This window comes from Dromaius novaehollandiae, chromosome 2, assembly GCF_036370855.1.
Source record: "Dromaius novaehollandiae isolate bDroNov1 chromosome 2, bDroNov1.hap1, whole genome shotgun sequence".
In the NCBI taxonomy this organism is placed as follows: Eukaryota; Metazoa; Chordata; class Aves; order Casuariiformes; family Dromaiidae; genus Dromaius; species Dromaius novaehollandiae.
Window position 1 is genome coordinate 142,685,408 of NC_088099.1, and position 19,132 is coordinate 142,704,539.

Here is a 19,132-nt window from a genome sequence, read left to right on the forward strand (position 1 = left end):
ATTTGTAAAAACATAGATAAAAATGTTAAAATGCCTCTATTTTACTCAGCCTGAGATTACTTTCAAATATGCTTAGTATCCACAACTCTAAGTAAAGATTGCACACTTTTTTAAGACACCTGAGCTAAAGATCTCTCAACTCAGTACTCAAAACCAGAAAGTCAAAATCAGAGGCTGCACTACACTGCTGTGACATAAGTGCTTAGGCTGCAGAAGAAAAACAGTGATAATCTTGGGAAATGGCCAGTTTTCAGAAAGACATGTACCTGACTGACTTCTGTTACATTGTCACGTTTTAAATTACAATAAACTCCTGTCAGTGGTGCTCGATGAGTATCAATCATTGTTCAAACTTCAGCAATTAAAGAAGAGTTATTTGAGAAAGATGCAACCTGAAACAGAGAAGGACACACGTTTTCATTTATTTAATTCATGCTGCTCCTTGATGTTTCTCAGCTAGCTTATGTGTGTTTTTTCCTTTCTCCTCCTCTTCATTCTTGTTTTGGTCTCTTTCTTAATCTCCTTTCACTCCCTGTCATCCTCAATTGCAGTCCCAGAAGACAGAGCCTATGCTGCCAACTCAGACTGGCATTCCTTCCAAGAACAAAGGCAAAGGGACACAGTGGACCACTTTCATTCTGCTGCCATTGCTAATGCAATGGAACAAAACCTTTGTATGTGGTAATCACTTGTGTATATATTCCATAAAGAAAATATTCCTCAAAACCTGAAATGGCCTAAGCATCTTCAGACCCAAGTAGCCTCAAGATAGTCTTGTTCGCAGCTTCTACCCAGAATAAAATGCATCCCCTGGACCCACTATAGTGGGCAGAAACCACTATGAACAACCTATTTTTTTTTGGTAAAAAAGAAAAGGGAAGATAGAAAATGAACCGCAAGAATACATATGCATCTTTGAAAGGAGAAGGGAAGGAGGGCGGCAGTGGGAGATGAAACTATATATATTTTATTTTATCTGTGTCTGCTGGCCTGGAAAATAGATACTGTTGTTGCACAGCTCTGTGGCTCCTCACTCTCTCAGTTTGCTCTTTTCATTTTGGTTTTTATGATTTAAGCTCATATCCTTACAGTTAATCTGGAAAGGGGTGATGGAGCCTTAATCCTCAGTCTTGCTCCAAATCAGTCCAACATGATCTTTATACCTACCAAGAACTCATTCTTTTTTTAACATGGCTGACTTTCTGAGAGATACGGCAATAGTAAATTAACTCATGCGACATGAAAACAAACTTTCTCACACTATTTTCACCATTTTTTGCATTGAACCTTATCAAAAATATCCTTGAGTGCTTTCTTTACAGCAATAGAGGAATGTATAAAAAATACGTATTGTGAAGTTAGAGTTAATATTTTCAAACTTTGGAAAGCATTCTGGATTCATATAGGATCGATTAGGAAAAAAAAACGGTAATCAATTCTTGTCTACATCAACTACATAACAGCATTTCACAGAGGCATTAGAAATGGTTATGCAGTCATAAGCCAGTACTAGGAAGATGCACGGCTTTTTTCATACATCAAGACAGCTACCACTTAAAAGGATTGTGAAAGGCCAGATGCATAGAGAAGAGGTTCCTGAAGTAACACCCCTGGAATGTCACAAAAAGTCAGATCTGGGAAATGACTGGAATGGCTTCACAACTGACCAGTCCTACTGGGAGCAAGAAAAATAGTTATGGTAGAACTCAAACACGGAATATCACCTGAAGTTCAGTCAAACAGAATGACATTATAAAAAGCTTTGGATGAGCATTAAGGTTTCCCATTCCCCAACCGACATCACATACATTTGCTTTGGCTTAGGAAGGAAGAAGTCAGCTACTTCACGAGCTGACTGTCTTCTACAAAATGACTGAAAAAAGAATACATCTTTTCAGATAATTTTTTTGCTAGAAAGGAAACATAACATATTGGATGATGAGTAGTGTAGGTCTTGAGGGCAATAGAGTGCATGAATGCTTTTGATCAAAATAACAAAAAGGATCCTTTTGTATAATCCAGAAATAATGTGAAACTAGATAGCACAAATCAAAGAACTGCAGTGCAATGCATAACAGCCATAAATCTCCCATCTGTGCATAGCAGATCTCAGAATGGACCATTTGAATCTATACAGACAGTAATATTTTGCATTTCTTTCATTCATATCATTTGGCACTTTTCAAGAGTCTAGCATTATAGTCCATCAGCATCCACACTCTGCTCCCAAGGATGCCTGTGAAAACCACCGTGCATGGTTACTTCTTAACTGCCCTCGGCATAAAATCTCTATGCAATGCAAATTATGTCAGTCTCACCTCAATCAATGTCAGATATAAACTGGCTAGTTACTGAAAGCAATGTAACAATGGATCCTATAACATGCCTGCTGGCTCTAACTTCTCCATGTATTTATTTCACAGAAAGCAGGGTAAGCACTGTAAGACATATTCTAAATATTGGATATGGACTAGAAAAAATTTTAATAATGGAAGACTTTTCTGCTTGGTCTAGCATCCTAGAGTAGCTGAACCTCTGAGTGCAATTACTGAGGAAAAACAAAAGAGCCATCAGGATCCTCTTTGATGTAACTGAAAGAAGCAGCCAGTAGAGAAACATGTTAATGATAAGAAAATAAAGACCTATCATAAAGTACTCAAAAAAGATGACATGAGAGACCAGAAGCCTATAGAAAAAACTGAATATAACTGCTTGATCACAGCTTCAAGTTTTAAATGGATTAAAAAAAAAGTTTTCTTAACTTGATCAATAAGTAGAATATACACAGGTTTATAAAAATTACTCTTAAAATTATATCAAATTGTTGTTACTATATTATGCACTGCTTTACTAGTAAGATAATACTATATTACGTACATGTCTTAACAGCAGCTGAATGCAATAAATTGTAAGCCTTCCCAGTATTACTGCTATGAACTGCAATTGCATCACAGATCCAAATTTAAGATCTAACTGTATCACTGAACTGTGGGATAGTCTCTCTCAGAGATGTTGATATTCCCCTCTAACAGCCCCATCAAGGAATTCTATTCAATATCTCAATCAAAGGAAAGACAGTTTATGTGAGGAACACCAGTCAAGAAAATTGTTCAGAAGACCCTCTAACCTTCTAGAGCATGTAATATTTATTATAAATACATTCTAAGTATACTTATACATGTATCTCAAGGAACATCAGAATGAGTATCTAGATAAAACAGAAGAGGGATAATGACTGAAAGAGCAATCTGGATTTAAGCAGTTTGCTGGGTAGTGGTGATCATGATCAGCAGAATGATTCCGATCTTAAGCATGAAGTCTATGTTCTTCCTGTTGATAAATATTATTTTATACTGTCCATGCTTATCATATACCTCTGCTTAGAATAAATGCATGCGTATTACATACCTGAATTTTATATTTATTTGTATGTCCCTCTCTCCCTGCATTCATATAACATAAAAACACTTTGGGAGTTAAATTATTGCTGAGAAGAACAAGAAACTGCTAGTCTATCATCAAATTATTTTTCTGTCATCAAATTATGTATGATTCCATTTTCTTGGCAAAATTAAGAAAAAAAAAGAGAGCGAACGAGAAAGAAAGAGAGAAAGAGTGAACGCGAGAGAGCACGCGCGAAAGAATCATTCTCTCTCATTATGCCTGCTGCTCCTTGGCAGCGAGCTAAGCTGCCAGCTTCCATAGCAGAGTTCTCAGAGACCACAAATGCAATTAAGGAGCACTCAGAGCCAGTAAGTGCTGAACTCATCAGCTGAAATCAGAGCAAAGGGCAACTGTCAGAGTAAGTAAAACAAAAAAGGTTAGATTAATTACATTCAATCTGTTTCCAAATAAGATCAAATATAGGAAATAAAATATGGTGGAATACAGGAGGTGAGGGGAAAGGAAAACAATTTTAATTGTATTAATTGCAAAAGATACTACAGCTGTCTAACTTGTTTCAAAGTTGTTGTATAAACATTGTTTAAAAAGTTATGGCTGGGCAGCAGAGGAAGGCTGCCAGATGATCGTCCTCTGGCTGACAAATTTCAAGGCAGGTAGAGGTCTCTAGAGAGAAAAGATATAATTTCCCTGCAAACACGTGACCAAGCTCACTCTCTTCTTCCCCTTTCCATCATATTTTAAGTCCCACTGTAGTCTTGTTTAGAAAGAACCTCAATATATTTAACTGTTTTTACTTTTGTGTTACAGTAAAATGTAGCCGCAGGGGTGAGAGCCTTCTGGTGCCTTTTAGCATAATCACTTCAGGAAAAAGAGGGCACTTTCACCTCCAGCCTCTGGCCAAGTCTAAGCCCTATCGCACTAGTCTTAGAACAGCCACAGTTTTAAGCAATGCCAGGTAACACTGAGACAAACCAGAGAAGAACAATCATTGGTATTAATGATATGAACTAACAGTAAGAAAATGAGAAACCATGCAAAAATTCAGGTCCTCACACAAAGATTTCACCATCTTCCATTCTCTATACAGTACACACTACAAGATGCTTTAATTAGGCAGTCTGAACAGCCACCATCTTCCATTAACCTGCATTTTTAAGCCTTATTTTGAAGCAGTTTAGAATTACAAAAATTCTGCCACGAAGTACTGAAGCAGCTAGCTGTTGTTACAACAAATACAGAAACCTTCTGTAGAGGACAATGAGTAAGCTTCAACGCAGTTGCAGGAACATGGGACAAGGCCTGTCACACTGCAACTGTCATTTTTCATGTGTTCTTTTTATGAGAAGGGAGGAAGAAAGCACACTCTCTATGACTATGTGAACATAATAAACGGCTCCTCAGGTGCTTATTGCTTAAAATAGAGTTGTTTCAAAAACCCTGGTATGCATAGATAAAAGAATAAAAATAAGATAAAAAATAAAATTTGCAGCAAAAATTCAACAGATCTTATTGGTATAAAGATTAAAAGCTTTCTTACCTGTCTGATGTGTCACTCGTTACTTGCTGCTTTACACTTGAACTATTTTTAACTGAGTCCTGTCTTGTGAGCCCTTGAGATCTGTTTTTGTCCAAAGCTTGTGTGGATGTGTCACCTGATGGTCCTTGGTACTGCAAATGCTCCTGGAGCTTTGCTTTTTTCTCTTGAGGTGCTTCCTCGTTCCGTAGACCTCTAACACCTTCTTGATCACGCTGCTGTGGTGCATTTGATCCACTGTTATAGAACCAGGCTCCTGATTTTGTGAGGATTTCTTGTTGTTTTCGGCACAAGTTACATACCCACATTACCTGTCCAGAGATACGTGAATGGAAAAATCTGTTAGCTTGTAAACACAGTGTTTACAAAGTTTTGGTCAAGTATACATCAACTGTTTGCTGTCATTTCCAAAGGTAGAAAGAATATAATTTTCCTTCTATAAGATAAAGTTGCAACAAATACATCCACAGCACAACAAAATTGTCTGTACAACCTTGAAAGACAGTATTTTAATAAAAGTATAAATACGAAACATTTTTATGCTACTTCTGTTTTGTTATTTACAGTACATGGGATAAATAGTAGAAGTATATATTTAAAGCATATACCTGTTAGCATTTGCAGATTTGAAAAGGAAGACTAAACAATGAGGACAATAAAAAACAAAAAGATATACAAAATTAATTACCCAGTTACACCATTCTCTTACTAAGTTAGAGAAAGGAACACTGGAAAAGATTCTCTGCTGTTGCAAACAAATGATTTTATCATCCTCCAAAATGCTTTGCTGATTTACATCAGGTGGGCTCTGTACCTTGCATTTACCTGAAGAAGATGACTTCAAGAAGTCATTTGATTCTCAAAGCTATTGCAAATGAAAGCCATTTTTAAATAAAATAGTAATATACAGGGCAGTGAGTTTCTCCATTTCAAAGTCATAACTTTTACTGTACACTTACTAAATTATTAACATGACTAAAGCTTCCCAGTTGAGGGATTGTGCACTTAGTTATGAGATTTTTAATATTACAAAATGTGTTTTCTTGAGTTTTTTTTATCTGATCAACTTAGTCACCTGACAGTGAAGGAAACTGCCAATGCCAATTATTTCTGAAGTTAGTTTTACATTCAGTTCTTACATTATGTGACGATACATCAAGATGTAATGAAAAGATAACAGGCCAGTTATTAATACAATAGCATATTCAAATTAGTTAACGTGTTATCTTAAAATTTTGATGTATATAGCATTGATTAACCTTTAGTCCTTGTCCTTTTTCATGTCTCTAGCCTTTTATTCCGCCCTTCCATTCTTTCTATGTTTTTTCTCTTACTTTGCAGACAAAATTATACAATTTTTTACATATGCTATACATGTTCCTTGAATGTCTACACTCAGCCTTCAGCACAGTTTATCACGCCTCCAGTTCTAATCATAGATTGAGATGCCCTTCTTCCTTGTTTCACATTACAATACAACCAAAGGCTTAGTTAATGCTCTTCATTATTCCTTTAAATGCAGCTAGTAAGTTAGCTGAATCACCTTGAAAACATAGTTTCTCTCTTCATAAAACATATAGCTGAGTCCACCAGAAAGGGTTTGAGAAGCTGCAAACTGCATCTTACTTGATTTCTTCAGTAGATTACCTAACAGAAAATTTGGGCCATGCTGTCTAGACAAGTCTCACCAAAAATGTTTTGATGAAAGCTCCCTATAGAAGGCTAGTTAGGTATAAAGTTCTCACTCAAACTGAACTCACTGATTTCCTCATTCACAAACTGCCAGGTTGGGGGCAGGAAAAGTAGGTGTTACTTGCTAATTTAATCGTGGCACTATGCCATCCTGATAAATTTCCCTCTTAAACCATTTTACAGTACTGATACGCCACCTTGGAGAACTCCTGTCGTCTTATTTCAACAAGCAGGACAAGCTATCAAAGTGCTGACACAGTAAAAAAGAGAGACTCCCTAAGAAGCTGTCTGAAGCAGGTTAGATCTCCCCAGAACAAAGGTCAATACCATGTATGCTTCAGACCTGGCCAGTATCCAAATACAGATGTTAGAATGGGTCTGTCTTCCCTTCTCTAATTAAGTTAGGAAGTAGACAGAGGTTCCAAATTGAAATTTCAGCAAAGACAGGAAATATTTTTGCCTCCTTTAATTGATAACAATAAAAGCCTTTAATATTTCTGATTGATTTGTACACAGCTGAAAAATGGTCCAAGTTTCCATATATATGTCAGTGTAATGACAGGACCAGATCTGAAATAATTTTTCAAGCATACAAATACATAAGAATTTGAATGACTACAAGATCAAATCCCCCAAAGCCTTGGTTTGGACTACTTTTCCTCCTGTTGGTAGGTGATGTTAAAATGTCACAAAAGCTAGGTATCACAGGCATCACAATTGAGCAAGTTTGTCCTTGGCTCTCAGCCATATTTTGTTCCAGAACACCACAATCCACGATGACCACTACTGTACCCAGTGAAATGATAGGTCCTTCTGATAGGAGATAATTTAATATCTCCTCCTCCAAAAATAGAGTCAGGAAGAGGGCTCCTGATCTAAGCTCTTTCCCACAACACACACAATTTAGTGATCTGCTTCAATATAAATCGCAGCTCCTGACAAACTAGGCAGCTGACAACGTGTATTAGAACACAGCAATGCAATTGTTACTGCCATAAGACCCCCCCTTCTGAAACAGGAAAACTTTTTACGATAAAAGTTTGATCAACCCCTGTTCCCATTTAAAGATGCTGTCCCTATCTTACTTGCAAATATCTACTGTATGATCATATGGCATTTTGTTTCCATCTCCAAAGTCTGGAGTCTGTTTTTCCATTGTCAGTGACACTTCACAGAAGACATCATATCATATCCCAGGTGCTACTGAAGTCTAACTGGTTCCAAAGCTACTGTGCAACATTTCTGACAGACTACCAAAGTAATTGGTCAGACCTGCAGGAAATAATGAGTACTTTACCAGAAAGCACATCAAGAAACGTAAAGAAAAATTTATAAAAGAAAGAAAAATAAAAATCAAACTTAAGATGTTCCACAATGGAAAAAGAAATTCAAGTACAGAACATGAAAAATACATATATTATTGTATTTTGGAGATTTTCCTATCATTTTAAGAGTGCTTTGCAATATTTATCAGCTAGCACTTCTGATAAAGCCTTATTTACAATGTACTTCCAACATCCAGACTTCCACAGTGTTGACCTACGGATTTATAATTTTTTCTTAAAGCAATAGCAAAGAATGAACAGAATAGCCACTATCACACACACAGAAAACTATATAGGCTTTTAAGATGCATCAAGAAATTCAAGCCCTCAGTTATTAAAGGGCAGAACTGACTTCATCTTATCATAGTCTGTAGCGGTTTTTCTGCAATTTAAAAAATACCAGTAATTTACAGCGTAGGCCTCTCAAATACACGACAGACATGCATGTAAGAGTGTCACAAGAGCATGGACAAGGTGGCAGATTCCTGGGCAGGAATTCTTCTGCTACGACATACCTGCCTGTGGCACAGACACAGCTGCTCAGCAGCTCACACACGCTGCTGGGCAGCTCTGGCCCTGCCAAGGTCCAGGCAGGAGAGTGCATTTCACATGGCTGCGACAGAGGCACAGCAGAGAGCAAGGAAGGGGAACAAAATGAGCAAATGTCATGCTCAATACATTCATTTTGCAATATCTGCAAAAAAGAATAACAGTTACCTTTCTAAAATAATAATTCTGAAAGGCCTAATCCCTCACATAAGATATTTACACTCTCAAGTAATCATATCTGCCTACTACACTCCATTTTAAAACTCCTAAGGATTGACCAGCACTACTCCGTAACATACTCGTGTCAAAAACATACTCATGAATGTTTTCTGTATACAAATACCAATGTTGCAATTTGTGGGTGTCAGTTCTGCTCAGTATTGGATCACTGTCATTTTAAAAGACAAAGTGGACAAAACCTGCTCTCCAAAACCTCAAACAATTATTTTTAGTAGTAGCTGAAAACTGGAATCTAAGTGCTAGTGATAACTGTACCAAGAGATGTGCATTTCAATGCTAAAGGCTGAAACACCACCTAGTGCCTAGCATAATAATTGCTGAAATTATTTTAAAATACATTTCTCCAGTGGTGTGTCACAATGACCACACAAAATGTCTCTAGTCTGGCATTTTAACATTAACTCTGAATTTAATCTTTTTTAAACAGCTTTATTTTTATACAGCACTTTCTTTTCACAAGAAGTATTCCAAATTAGGATTAGACAAATTTACTTCAAACCTTCAATCTGCTTTCAGTTCACCAAGATTGATTCTACACACAGAGCAAACGAGTTCCAAACTTTTTTGGATTTCTTCACCAGTTTTTCACAAGATGATTCTATAATATGCTCTAACATCTACTAGCACCTCCTAAAGCCTTTGATCACTTAGTATCAAAACTTTTTATTTATTACATAAGCCCACAAAAAGCAAACTCTGCAAAACCTAAATATCCATTTAATTAGCCATTGCACATCTGCAACTATCTCTCACATAATTAATGCAAGAAACATTACTCCTTTTATTGTCCTAATTAAAGACATTACACACTTGCCAATTAGTGGAAATTCTTCATAATACATTCCACACACCACTTTAAATTCATTAAAAATGGAAAAGATATTTATAAAAATAAAAATATATTTACAAAGAGAGTACATTTGCAGATATTTTAAAGCTAAAATATATGTAATTTAATAAGTGGATATAATATCACAATTATGTTAATATGTTCAGATGAATTATGTGAAAAGACAGCTACCTTACAAAATATCATTCACTACTGAAGTATAGGTGGCCTAGCACTAAGTTCTAAGAACAAAATGAAAGTCTTACTGCATTTAAGATTAGATTAAAAGACACAGTATATTTGATTACATACTAGATAAGAGTCTGAATCTGACAGCTTAGACAGTATAATCTAAGCAATGATGACACCAAATCATCATTTGCCTTCAAAACAGTATTTTGAACTCTTAAGTAGGTGTGAGGTACAAAATTGTACTGAAAGGGTAATCGGGTTTCTAGAGACTAGTAAGGTCTGTTATTACAGTATTATCATATCTCTTAGCATTAAGCTCCTTGCTGAGTTAGTGTTATATTAACTGCTGTGCTTGCTGTTACTAATCTCCTCAGGTTTTTTAGAAAAATTCACTTGTTGTGCAAGTATACGTATTATTTTGTTTGTCCTCATATTTCAGGTAAGATACAATTCCTTGGACATTCTACACGGTAACAGCAATATAGCATTGAAAGGAAGTGGGAGAACAAAGGAAAAGGTAAGAAAAGTCTCACCTCTTTCCCGAAGTTGAGCATCAACTTTACTAAATATGTTTAGTGAAGTACTAGTTAGTCCTGTTTTTTTTTTTTTTTTTTTTTTTGCTTTCTTTCAAGCAATCACAGATTCAAAGCAAGTTGATCACATCATGGAGCAGTGCAGTGTCTGAAGCCACCACGTACCAAAGAGGTTTCTTCAAGGAAGGAGTAGCTTAATCTCCATTAGTCACGGCTTTGACTTGGAACAGGCACTGCTGAATCAGTGTTGGCACTTGGTAGCATGAGTCAGCTGCTTCTGTACAGTCACTGAAATTATGATTACACAGCAAATCCATGGAATTTTTGGTTAATGTGGCCCTGTTTGCTCCTCCCAGGGAGAAGCAGGGGCCAATGGCATCTTCCTTCCCCCGAGATGCAATTTCTGCTGGGCTTCCCCCACTATCGATGGCCCATGTCAGAAGTAAAACTTTTTAACGTTCATATTTAGAGTGCGAAGCTCTTTAAATTACAATAGACCTTCTGAAGTTAGCTAAAACATTAATTCCTATCTATCTGGTTCTGTACACCAACAAAAAAGAGGCTTATGTTTGCTCTAGATACAGTAACTTTCTTTCTCCACTCCAAAGTCTGGATTCTCTTTTACAGCTGAGACTACTAATTCTGTTACTGGTGAGGGAAAGTCTGGATTCCTTTTTATGAGTTGCTTCCTTTTAAATCTTTAATTTTTTTTATTTCTTTTTAATGGAAGTAACTGCTTAACACTCACAGTGTGCACTATCAGAAGCCAGCACTTATACTTCTGGAAAGCATGGGGGCTTTCCAACAACTGGAAGATTTAGGCCTCATTGACAGAGATATCTTTCCAGAGGTTCAGGTCAAGATTAATGATATGCCTTTTGTAGTTACTAAGACTTACTTTAAAAGCACAAACTTGTTATCTCAGAGTGAATGAAATAGATCATACTACTTTATGATCATATGGTGTAAACAGCAGGGTCAGAATATATATTTTAAGCAGGCAGAAAATTTTCCAGTTCATGGTACTGCTCTGACTGTACTGCTACATGTAATCATCCTGTAAACATGAAGGCCCACCATATCACAGTCCACCTTTTCTTTTTTTAAAGAAATCTTGCTTTTCCTGCTATTTTCTTTCCAAACATATATTTTTTTTTTAAGCTTAAAAATATCTCCCTTCCTTCCTGTTCTTTTTCAGTGTTGATCCTACTTTAAGCAGGAGGTTGACTGCCTAAGGTCTCTTCCAACCTGAATGATTCTATCACCATTTGCAACAGCATTTCCGTAACACTTTTTCTGCAAAAATACAAATCCCAAATAACTGTTCTCAGGCCAAGAAAATTACTCTGAATGCATTTGATTGTAACTGAGAACAAAAACTCCTTGTAGTATGTATGGACTGTGAAATTTTCCTTAAAGATAGTTTAGCTCGTATTAGGTATCAATCAATTTTATTGCGTCTCTTCCAAAGCAAAATAAATGTGCAAGATTTCGTATTCTCTATAAAGAAATCAGTAACATTACTGACACTGCATGGTAGCTCCTTCTGCTACTGTACTCTAGCAAACAGAGGTCATATCTTACTATTTATCCATTCAGCTGTACCTTACTATACCTGTGGGATACCTTCACCTTTTATGTAACACCATTTCCTTCAGTGAAAGGAATTCATTTAGTCAAAGAAGCAAAGAGTACCTCTAAATTTGTGAGTGCTATAAAATAATTTATAAAAAATTAATTCTTTTTCCAGTATCTTGCTATGCCACTAGTCTGTGCTATGGCACTGCCTTTCACTTTCAGGAAAGTAATAAAGGTATAATCAGTTTGGCCAACTGCCATAACTGCTGGAACGTTTCTTTGCCCTATATCCATACTGATGTATTCAGCTGTTTATACTTGCCTCAAAGACCAACCTCCCATCCCCCAAAACTATTAAATACCACAAGAATTCCAATAGCAGTTAATAAAACTGGGGAAGCTTAATATATGAGGCTAACATCTTTACGTACATTTTAAGGGATATATGTATATGTGGATGTACATTTTTTATATTAAGAGAGGGCTGTTATATTCTCAGTTTGCTCATAAGCTGACAATGAATGGATATATTATGTATGAACATTTATGATGGGGTCACCAAAAAACAAGCCAGCATAGAGTAACTCCCTTGATACAGTATATAATTACATGATTCTATTTTTTAAGCATGAAAGAGAAAAAAGATTAATACATTTAAGTGACTACAATTTTTGAATGGTGTATTGACTCTTCTGAACTAATGCTGTTTATCATCCTAATGGTACAGTACATCTTTCCTCTATCTTTTTTTATTATTATCCTTAAGGCATAACCTGACAATTTTGTCCGTAAATTTTCCTTTCAACCTAGAGCACAGTCGGTGAATAAGACACCTGACTATGAAAACAAATTATTTATGTTCATAGTATGTACTAAAGCCCTCCATATGGACAGTAGCACTTGAAAGTGTTAGCTGGAAGACTAATTTACCTAAATTAATGCAAGCCAGAGGTATTTCATGAACATGCAGATTCTTCCTAAAGTATACTGTACACAAAGAAGCAGTTCACATATAAAATAACTGATGTTCTACAACATCTATGGTCTATTTTACAGCAGGCAAAATAATGAATTTTGCTTTTGTTGCTGAACCAGAAAATTGTGTAAGAACGTTTTGCAAGCCTAACCGCTGGTCATTTCATTTCACGATACACCCAGTACTCCTTGAAAAGCCATTCTTCAGCAACTTGACTGTTTGTTAAAAGTAACTTTTTAAGATCTACTTATTTGCCTTTTTCATTATGGCAGAGGCACACCTCAACACACTTCAGTCTGAGGCATTTCTAATCAGTGCTGATGGACACAGTGCATAATTCATGAACACAGAGCTGTATTAGCCATACCCAATTCTTTCATGAGTTTTCATGATTTCATGACAAAGCAAACTTCCAGTGAGAAAGCAGCTAACGTGAAACAGAGTACACGCCAGTGAGCATTCCATCCCAGCAAATACAGCTGCACCGCTTCCAAAACTGAACTTGTAAGCCTGTACAGCACTCCACAGTGCCACAAGGCCTTATTAAGTAAGAGTGGTGCTTTGTTGCACGAAATAAACCTGCTATAATTGCACAGAATCCATAACAGTTCCACAAAGCCTTTCTTTAACCTTGGAAACTTGCATAGTCTTGTAATGTATGGAGAATGTGCAGTTGACCAAGACACCTTTACTGAAGTTTCAGATTTGTAACAACCTCAAGAAAGCAAGAGAATCAGAGCACACATTTGCTGTCAATCTTCCCAGCAACAATTTAAGATCATTTAGTAAGAATGTTGGATTGAAAGAAACTCGATATATTGATTCCAGTTGCCTGCTGCCTCAAGCAACAGCATCTTTCAATAACTGTATAATTTGATAAAGTTCCATCTTAAATAGTGAGGCCAAAATCTGTCAGAATGCTTTTCCAAGACTTAGAGCTCCAACCGAAAGAAGGTCTGTTAATTTCCAGTGCTTGTTTATTCCAAGCTAGTTTATTACCCTTTATTCATGTACCAGTGCTGCCATTCATTTTAAATAGTTCCTTTTTCTCCTTAGTGTTTGCTGCCTGGTATTTTTATAGACAGCAATACCTTCTCTGCTTTCATTCTGCAAGATGAAATAGATTTAGCTCTTTCAAGCTATGTCTATACTAGCAAACAAAACATAACCATGTCACAGGGCCAGATGCTGGCCCGTAATTGCCTATGCTGATTAATTCTCATGCTTCCTGGCACAGGTTTGGTCTTTGCTAACCAGCACTCTCCCAAACAAGCCAGGACACACTGTAGCAGAACAGCATGGGTCAAGAACTGTTCCTAATAAGCAACGTGTGGACACAGACACCCTGCTCTGGAAAGGTGTTTAAGGGTGTTGAGCAGAATTCATCCACACAGCAGTCCCTGGTCTGTATTTCTGTAGCCTTAGCATCTAATCATTAGTGTTCATTCTCATGATCATCCTAATAATCCTACTCTGCACCTATTCCAATTAAAATTCATCTTTCTTGACAATGGGTGCTCAGATGTCCAAAGGTCCCCCTAAAGGCAGAATGAAGAAAAGCATTAAATCTGCTTTTAAAACATCCTAGACTCCCATACTTTTTCAATGATTTACAAAATCAAGGGACTCTCAGTTCAGAGTAGAAATTCTTATTAGTCCTTAAGTTCCTGATCTTACACTTAGTGCTATTTAATCTCACTGGTTTTTACAACTGAAGTTCTCAAAATCATCTGGTTCTTTATTATATGCTATTTCCATTCCTCGTCTGTACTGGTAAGTTCCCAAATTTGTGACACCAATACATTTAAATACTACTCTGCTGTTCTCTGTGCCACTAGATCTTCCATAATATTAATGCTTGAGGAACTCCACTAGTAACTTCCTTATAGCTTCTCCCTCCATATCATTTTTCAAGTAATCCTCAACTCTCCACCCTAACCAATAACTTCTAGGTGACACTGTATCATTTAATGTTTTGGAAATAACTTTCAGATAATCGTTATGCTCTAATCCCTAGCCATCTCTGTACTTCAGCTTGATTTCCTTGAACTTTCCAGTCTAATCAGTTTTGCCCATTTGTTCCCTTAATTCCTCAGAGAAGTCTCTGTAGAAAATGTTGCTAAAGCGACAGTGGCTGATGGATTAGAAAGTCATGATGGAAGAATGGCAGCTATATTTGTGGTAGAAAAAAACAAAAAGGCAGCTATAGGTGGAGGAAGGTGATATAATGGACATTAGAATTATTAATTTTCCACAGCTTTATAGCAAAGTGAATGACTCTATTTAACAGTTTATTACACAAATCCAGGATGTGTGAAAATATTAAGTTTTATTTATGAAAAGATAAGTACATTTTCTTGATTTTCTTAAAATAATACTTAATTCAGGCAAAAATAAGTATTGTGTTCCACCGGATTTTGCACACAATAGAAATAACCCAAATTACAGTTCTGAGCTGCTCTATTTCACAAAGATTTTTACTCTCGAAAGCATGGGTCGGAACGTTCAAGCATCTTACAGTGATTTGATTTCGAAGCTGTTTTGTTGCCTCTAAGTCTCAATTAGATGTTATTTACATATGTCTCTGTTCAAAGTTCTGTATTCATGCCATGCCTTCATTAAGGAACGAGCTAACAAAAATAATGAACGATTGACAGCACAGAGGTGCTGAGCACATGCATTAGCTAACATTTGTAAGCTGTTTGAAGATGAACAGCACCAAGTGTTCACATGTTATTTATTACTGTAAGACATGACATCAACAAGAGGCCAAAAAGGGTGAAAATGTGACAGGACCACAGTAAGTCTGTAGTCTGTATGCAGTTGCCATTGAAATGCAGTGAACAGAACTATACCATTTACATACTCTGTGTCATTGCTAGTTGATGAAGTTGTCTCAGAAAAAAATGAAAGATCCAACTGCAACAAAATGTGGAAGAAAGACAACTGGAAAATTGAGACAGAGCCTATAATGCAGTTACTGCTGTACTGAATCTCCCATCAACGTCCGCCAACTTAACGTAAACTTGCTGTCTAACAGCAATGTAGTCCCAGCAGCATAACAATCAGCACAAGCTGTAAAACTCAGCCAAGAAACTAAGGCATATATTCAGGCTGGAAGCCTAGGCCTACTTGCACACTTAGCCAGATGTACTCTAAGCAGAATTAAAAATGTACACATCTTATGTCCACATAAGATGCTGCTACAATTAACACTGACAGAACAATAATAAAATCTAAGACTAAAAAGAATTTTAATTTGTATTTCAGTTTAATGAATTTCAGAATAGAAATGCAGGAGAGAAGTAGGAAAGTAATAAACTTAGTGATACCTAACACAGCCAGCAATATATTATTTATCAGTATGCTAAAGAGAACAATCATATTTAGCCAAGGGAAAAGGAGGCTACACATAACGGAATAAAGCTAATTTTTTTATTGCAGTGTCAAATAGTCCCCTTTGTTAAGAAACACATCTGGGTAATGGTCTGCTTTTCTATTTTAAATACAAACAATTCCCTGCACTTCCATAATTATTTTCTTTCTTTAAAATATTTATGAATTCTAAATGTGTAAAATCCTTCTGCCACTTCAGCAGCCTGTTCAGATAGCTGGGTGAATGCATCCCCTTCATTTCCAGTATAAATCAGTGGGCTTCCAAAGCCCAAGAAGCGGGTTATTACTGAGATTTATTGCCATCCCTAAATGAAGTACTACTCGCATTTCACTCAGATAATTCTATCTAGATTTTAGCAACCACTTCCTGCTTTATTGTTGCTTTGCATCCTTCCCTCTTGAAGGCAAGAAGAGGTAGAAGGTGGTAATACTCTTCACACAGACGTTCAGGTGACAATATAAAGCAGGAACAATGCCAAGTCTCATACCTTAAGTCCTTCACCTCCTTCAAAATTCATAGTATGAAGACTCAAATGAAGTGAGAATAGGAAACAAGTCACAGACTAAAAGTCTTGAAGAATACCAATAACTGAACAGGTAAGCAATCTCTCTTCGAAAATGAGTCCGTACTCAGATTTCGGTTAGCAGCTAACAACTGGAGAACTTCTCAAAGAGTATTACCTAATTATAAAGATAATATAGCCCTGGCAAACTCTGCATCATGATTTGAAGCTCTCATCAGAACACAAGGCTTTCCAGAAGTACGTCCTGAAAACCACCTCTGTGCCTTACAAATTCACACGTAGTGTGCCTAACAAAGAGCATGCAGTTTGTTAGGAAACTTTCCAAGTAAGTTTTGCACCTACTGCATTCTAGGGCACCACTGGAAGCTATTAGCAATGTACCCTGATAAACTAGCACATCTTATTAATGTCATCTCCATGTGGCTTCTGCTTCTCCCTTCGTTTTTTTATCACACACTATACATTTTTCATTACATACTACAGTGTTGAATGGAGTGAAGATGCTGTATGCAGCCTTTATGAACAGTCTAGGTTAAATGTCTAAGGCTTCAGAAAGAAAAGAGGTTAAACAGGCATTTCCATTAAGGTTAAATCCTGACACAATGTTATGGTGAAACAACGGCTGTGTTTTCCTACAGACTTCACAAGCGATTGCATAAGGAGATGCTGCAACTCAGACTTAACATTCTCCCAGTTGTTCAGCTTTTGTGATTATCTGGACAAAAGCAACCATCAAGAATGTGAACCTCTCTGAGGCAAAGTAAGTACCTTAGGTACTCCTTACTTAGGATTCTTATGGCATCATGATACAGATTTTTATTTATTTATTTATTTATTTAAACAGCCAGGTGATTTATAGTTAGAAATTTTAGATTTTGGAACAAACAAAATAAAGGTGTCATAATTTGGAAACTCTTAGTATTTTACCACTGTGCTTACTGAACCTGAAACTGTTTTCTGTTGTATTTACAAACTCTTTCCAGACAACGAAAGTAAATAGCTTAGAAAAGCAAATACTTCAGCTCCATCCTGGGAGAGTGAAAAGCAATGGTGACAGTCAGGACAGTTCCATCCTTCCTACCATGGAGACCATGAAAGGCATATGCTCCAGGCTCAGAGTTACTATCTGCCAGACAATTCTTAAACACTACCCACCAACACTAGACTGCGTATACGAGGAGCCCCAAAGCAGAAGTGGCAAAACAGTCACCATGAACAATTCTCATTCTTTCCAATACAATGTACCACAGTTGCTCAGAGCTCTACCCTGAAAGCAGAAAGACTCCTAGACATTTACACTAGCTTCAGCAAAGGCACAAACTCCTTTAGATGAAAAGGTCAAGGAGACCTTTGAGAATTAGAGAAGGCCAGAATTCAAGAGCTGCAGTTTATAGGTTTTCCAGACTGTTTTCTAGGAGCCTCACAGGATGCTACCCTAACAAGCTCTAAATTGAAGATTATCTAATCCCCACTTTACCTACACCTGCCAGCACAAAGAAATCAAATGTTTGAAATTCCAGTATTTTAAACATCACAGAAGCACTGGTGAGGTTTTGTGTGGTCTTTTGGTCTTGTTGTTGATTTTTTACAATTAGGGCAGTAGTTATACTAAAACGTTAAACTAAAAAAAAACTAAAACTAAAGTAAAAGTGGTTGATAAATGATGAGAATGCTCTTAAACTTCCACCTGTGTATGTATGTATATGTAGTGGATGACACAACAGAGCTTATAAAGATCAGGTCATCATCAGGGATTCTAAAAAACGAAATTCCAGCTCACTCCTCAAAATATAATTATAAATACTCTTAACATTTCAAAAGATAAAAAGAATTCGGTATACAGTAAAATCTTCTGCAACATTGAGTGTTGCCTCTACTACAACTGATGTTTGCAAAGGCAAAATTGTCAGCCCCCATTAAACTGCAACAAATAGGTAAATCTCTCCAAGACTGATCCCATTTATCTCAACATTTCAAGAGGGAAAGATCTCCTTCTAAAATAAAAAGTAAGTTTTAGATCACTATCATCTAAGATTGATATTAAATGAGAAAGCAACAAAGCTACCTATAACACAGAAGACTAGATATGATACAAAAAAAGGGAGATGATGGCTTTTAATGCATCTCATCTGAAAATGGTGTTTCCAATACACAGTTTGTGTACAATTTATAGCCTGCTGCATCTGACTATGACTCCAATTCAGCTAGTACTACTGAACAATGGAAACTCCATCCTCAGTTTTGAAACAATGATAGAACCGCATGTTTCCTGTACCTATTTTAGCATTATATGTTGCCTAAGAAATGTTTGTTCAATAATACAGTTTTCAACATAGCAACCCTTGCAGATAACTAACCT

General features: G+C 36.6%; 1 protein-coding gene across 7 annotated transcripts in view; it reads right to left on the reverse strand.

Moving 5' to 3' along the window:
• The window catches only part of RIMS2 (regulating synaptic membrane exocytosis 2), a 473,994-nt gene that overhangs the window by 342,081 nt on the left and 112,781 nt on the right, over window positions 1-19,132 (reverse strand). For all 7 annotated transcript variants that reach the window (XM_064507622.1, XM_064507626.1, XM_064507628.1 and 4 more), the window contains one exon: window positions 4,943-5,250. In XM_064507622.1, coding sequence (XP_064363692.1) covers window positions 4,943-5,250 — 308 coding nt within the window. The remainder of the gene's footprint in view (window positions 1-4,942; window positions 5,251-19,132) is intronic.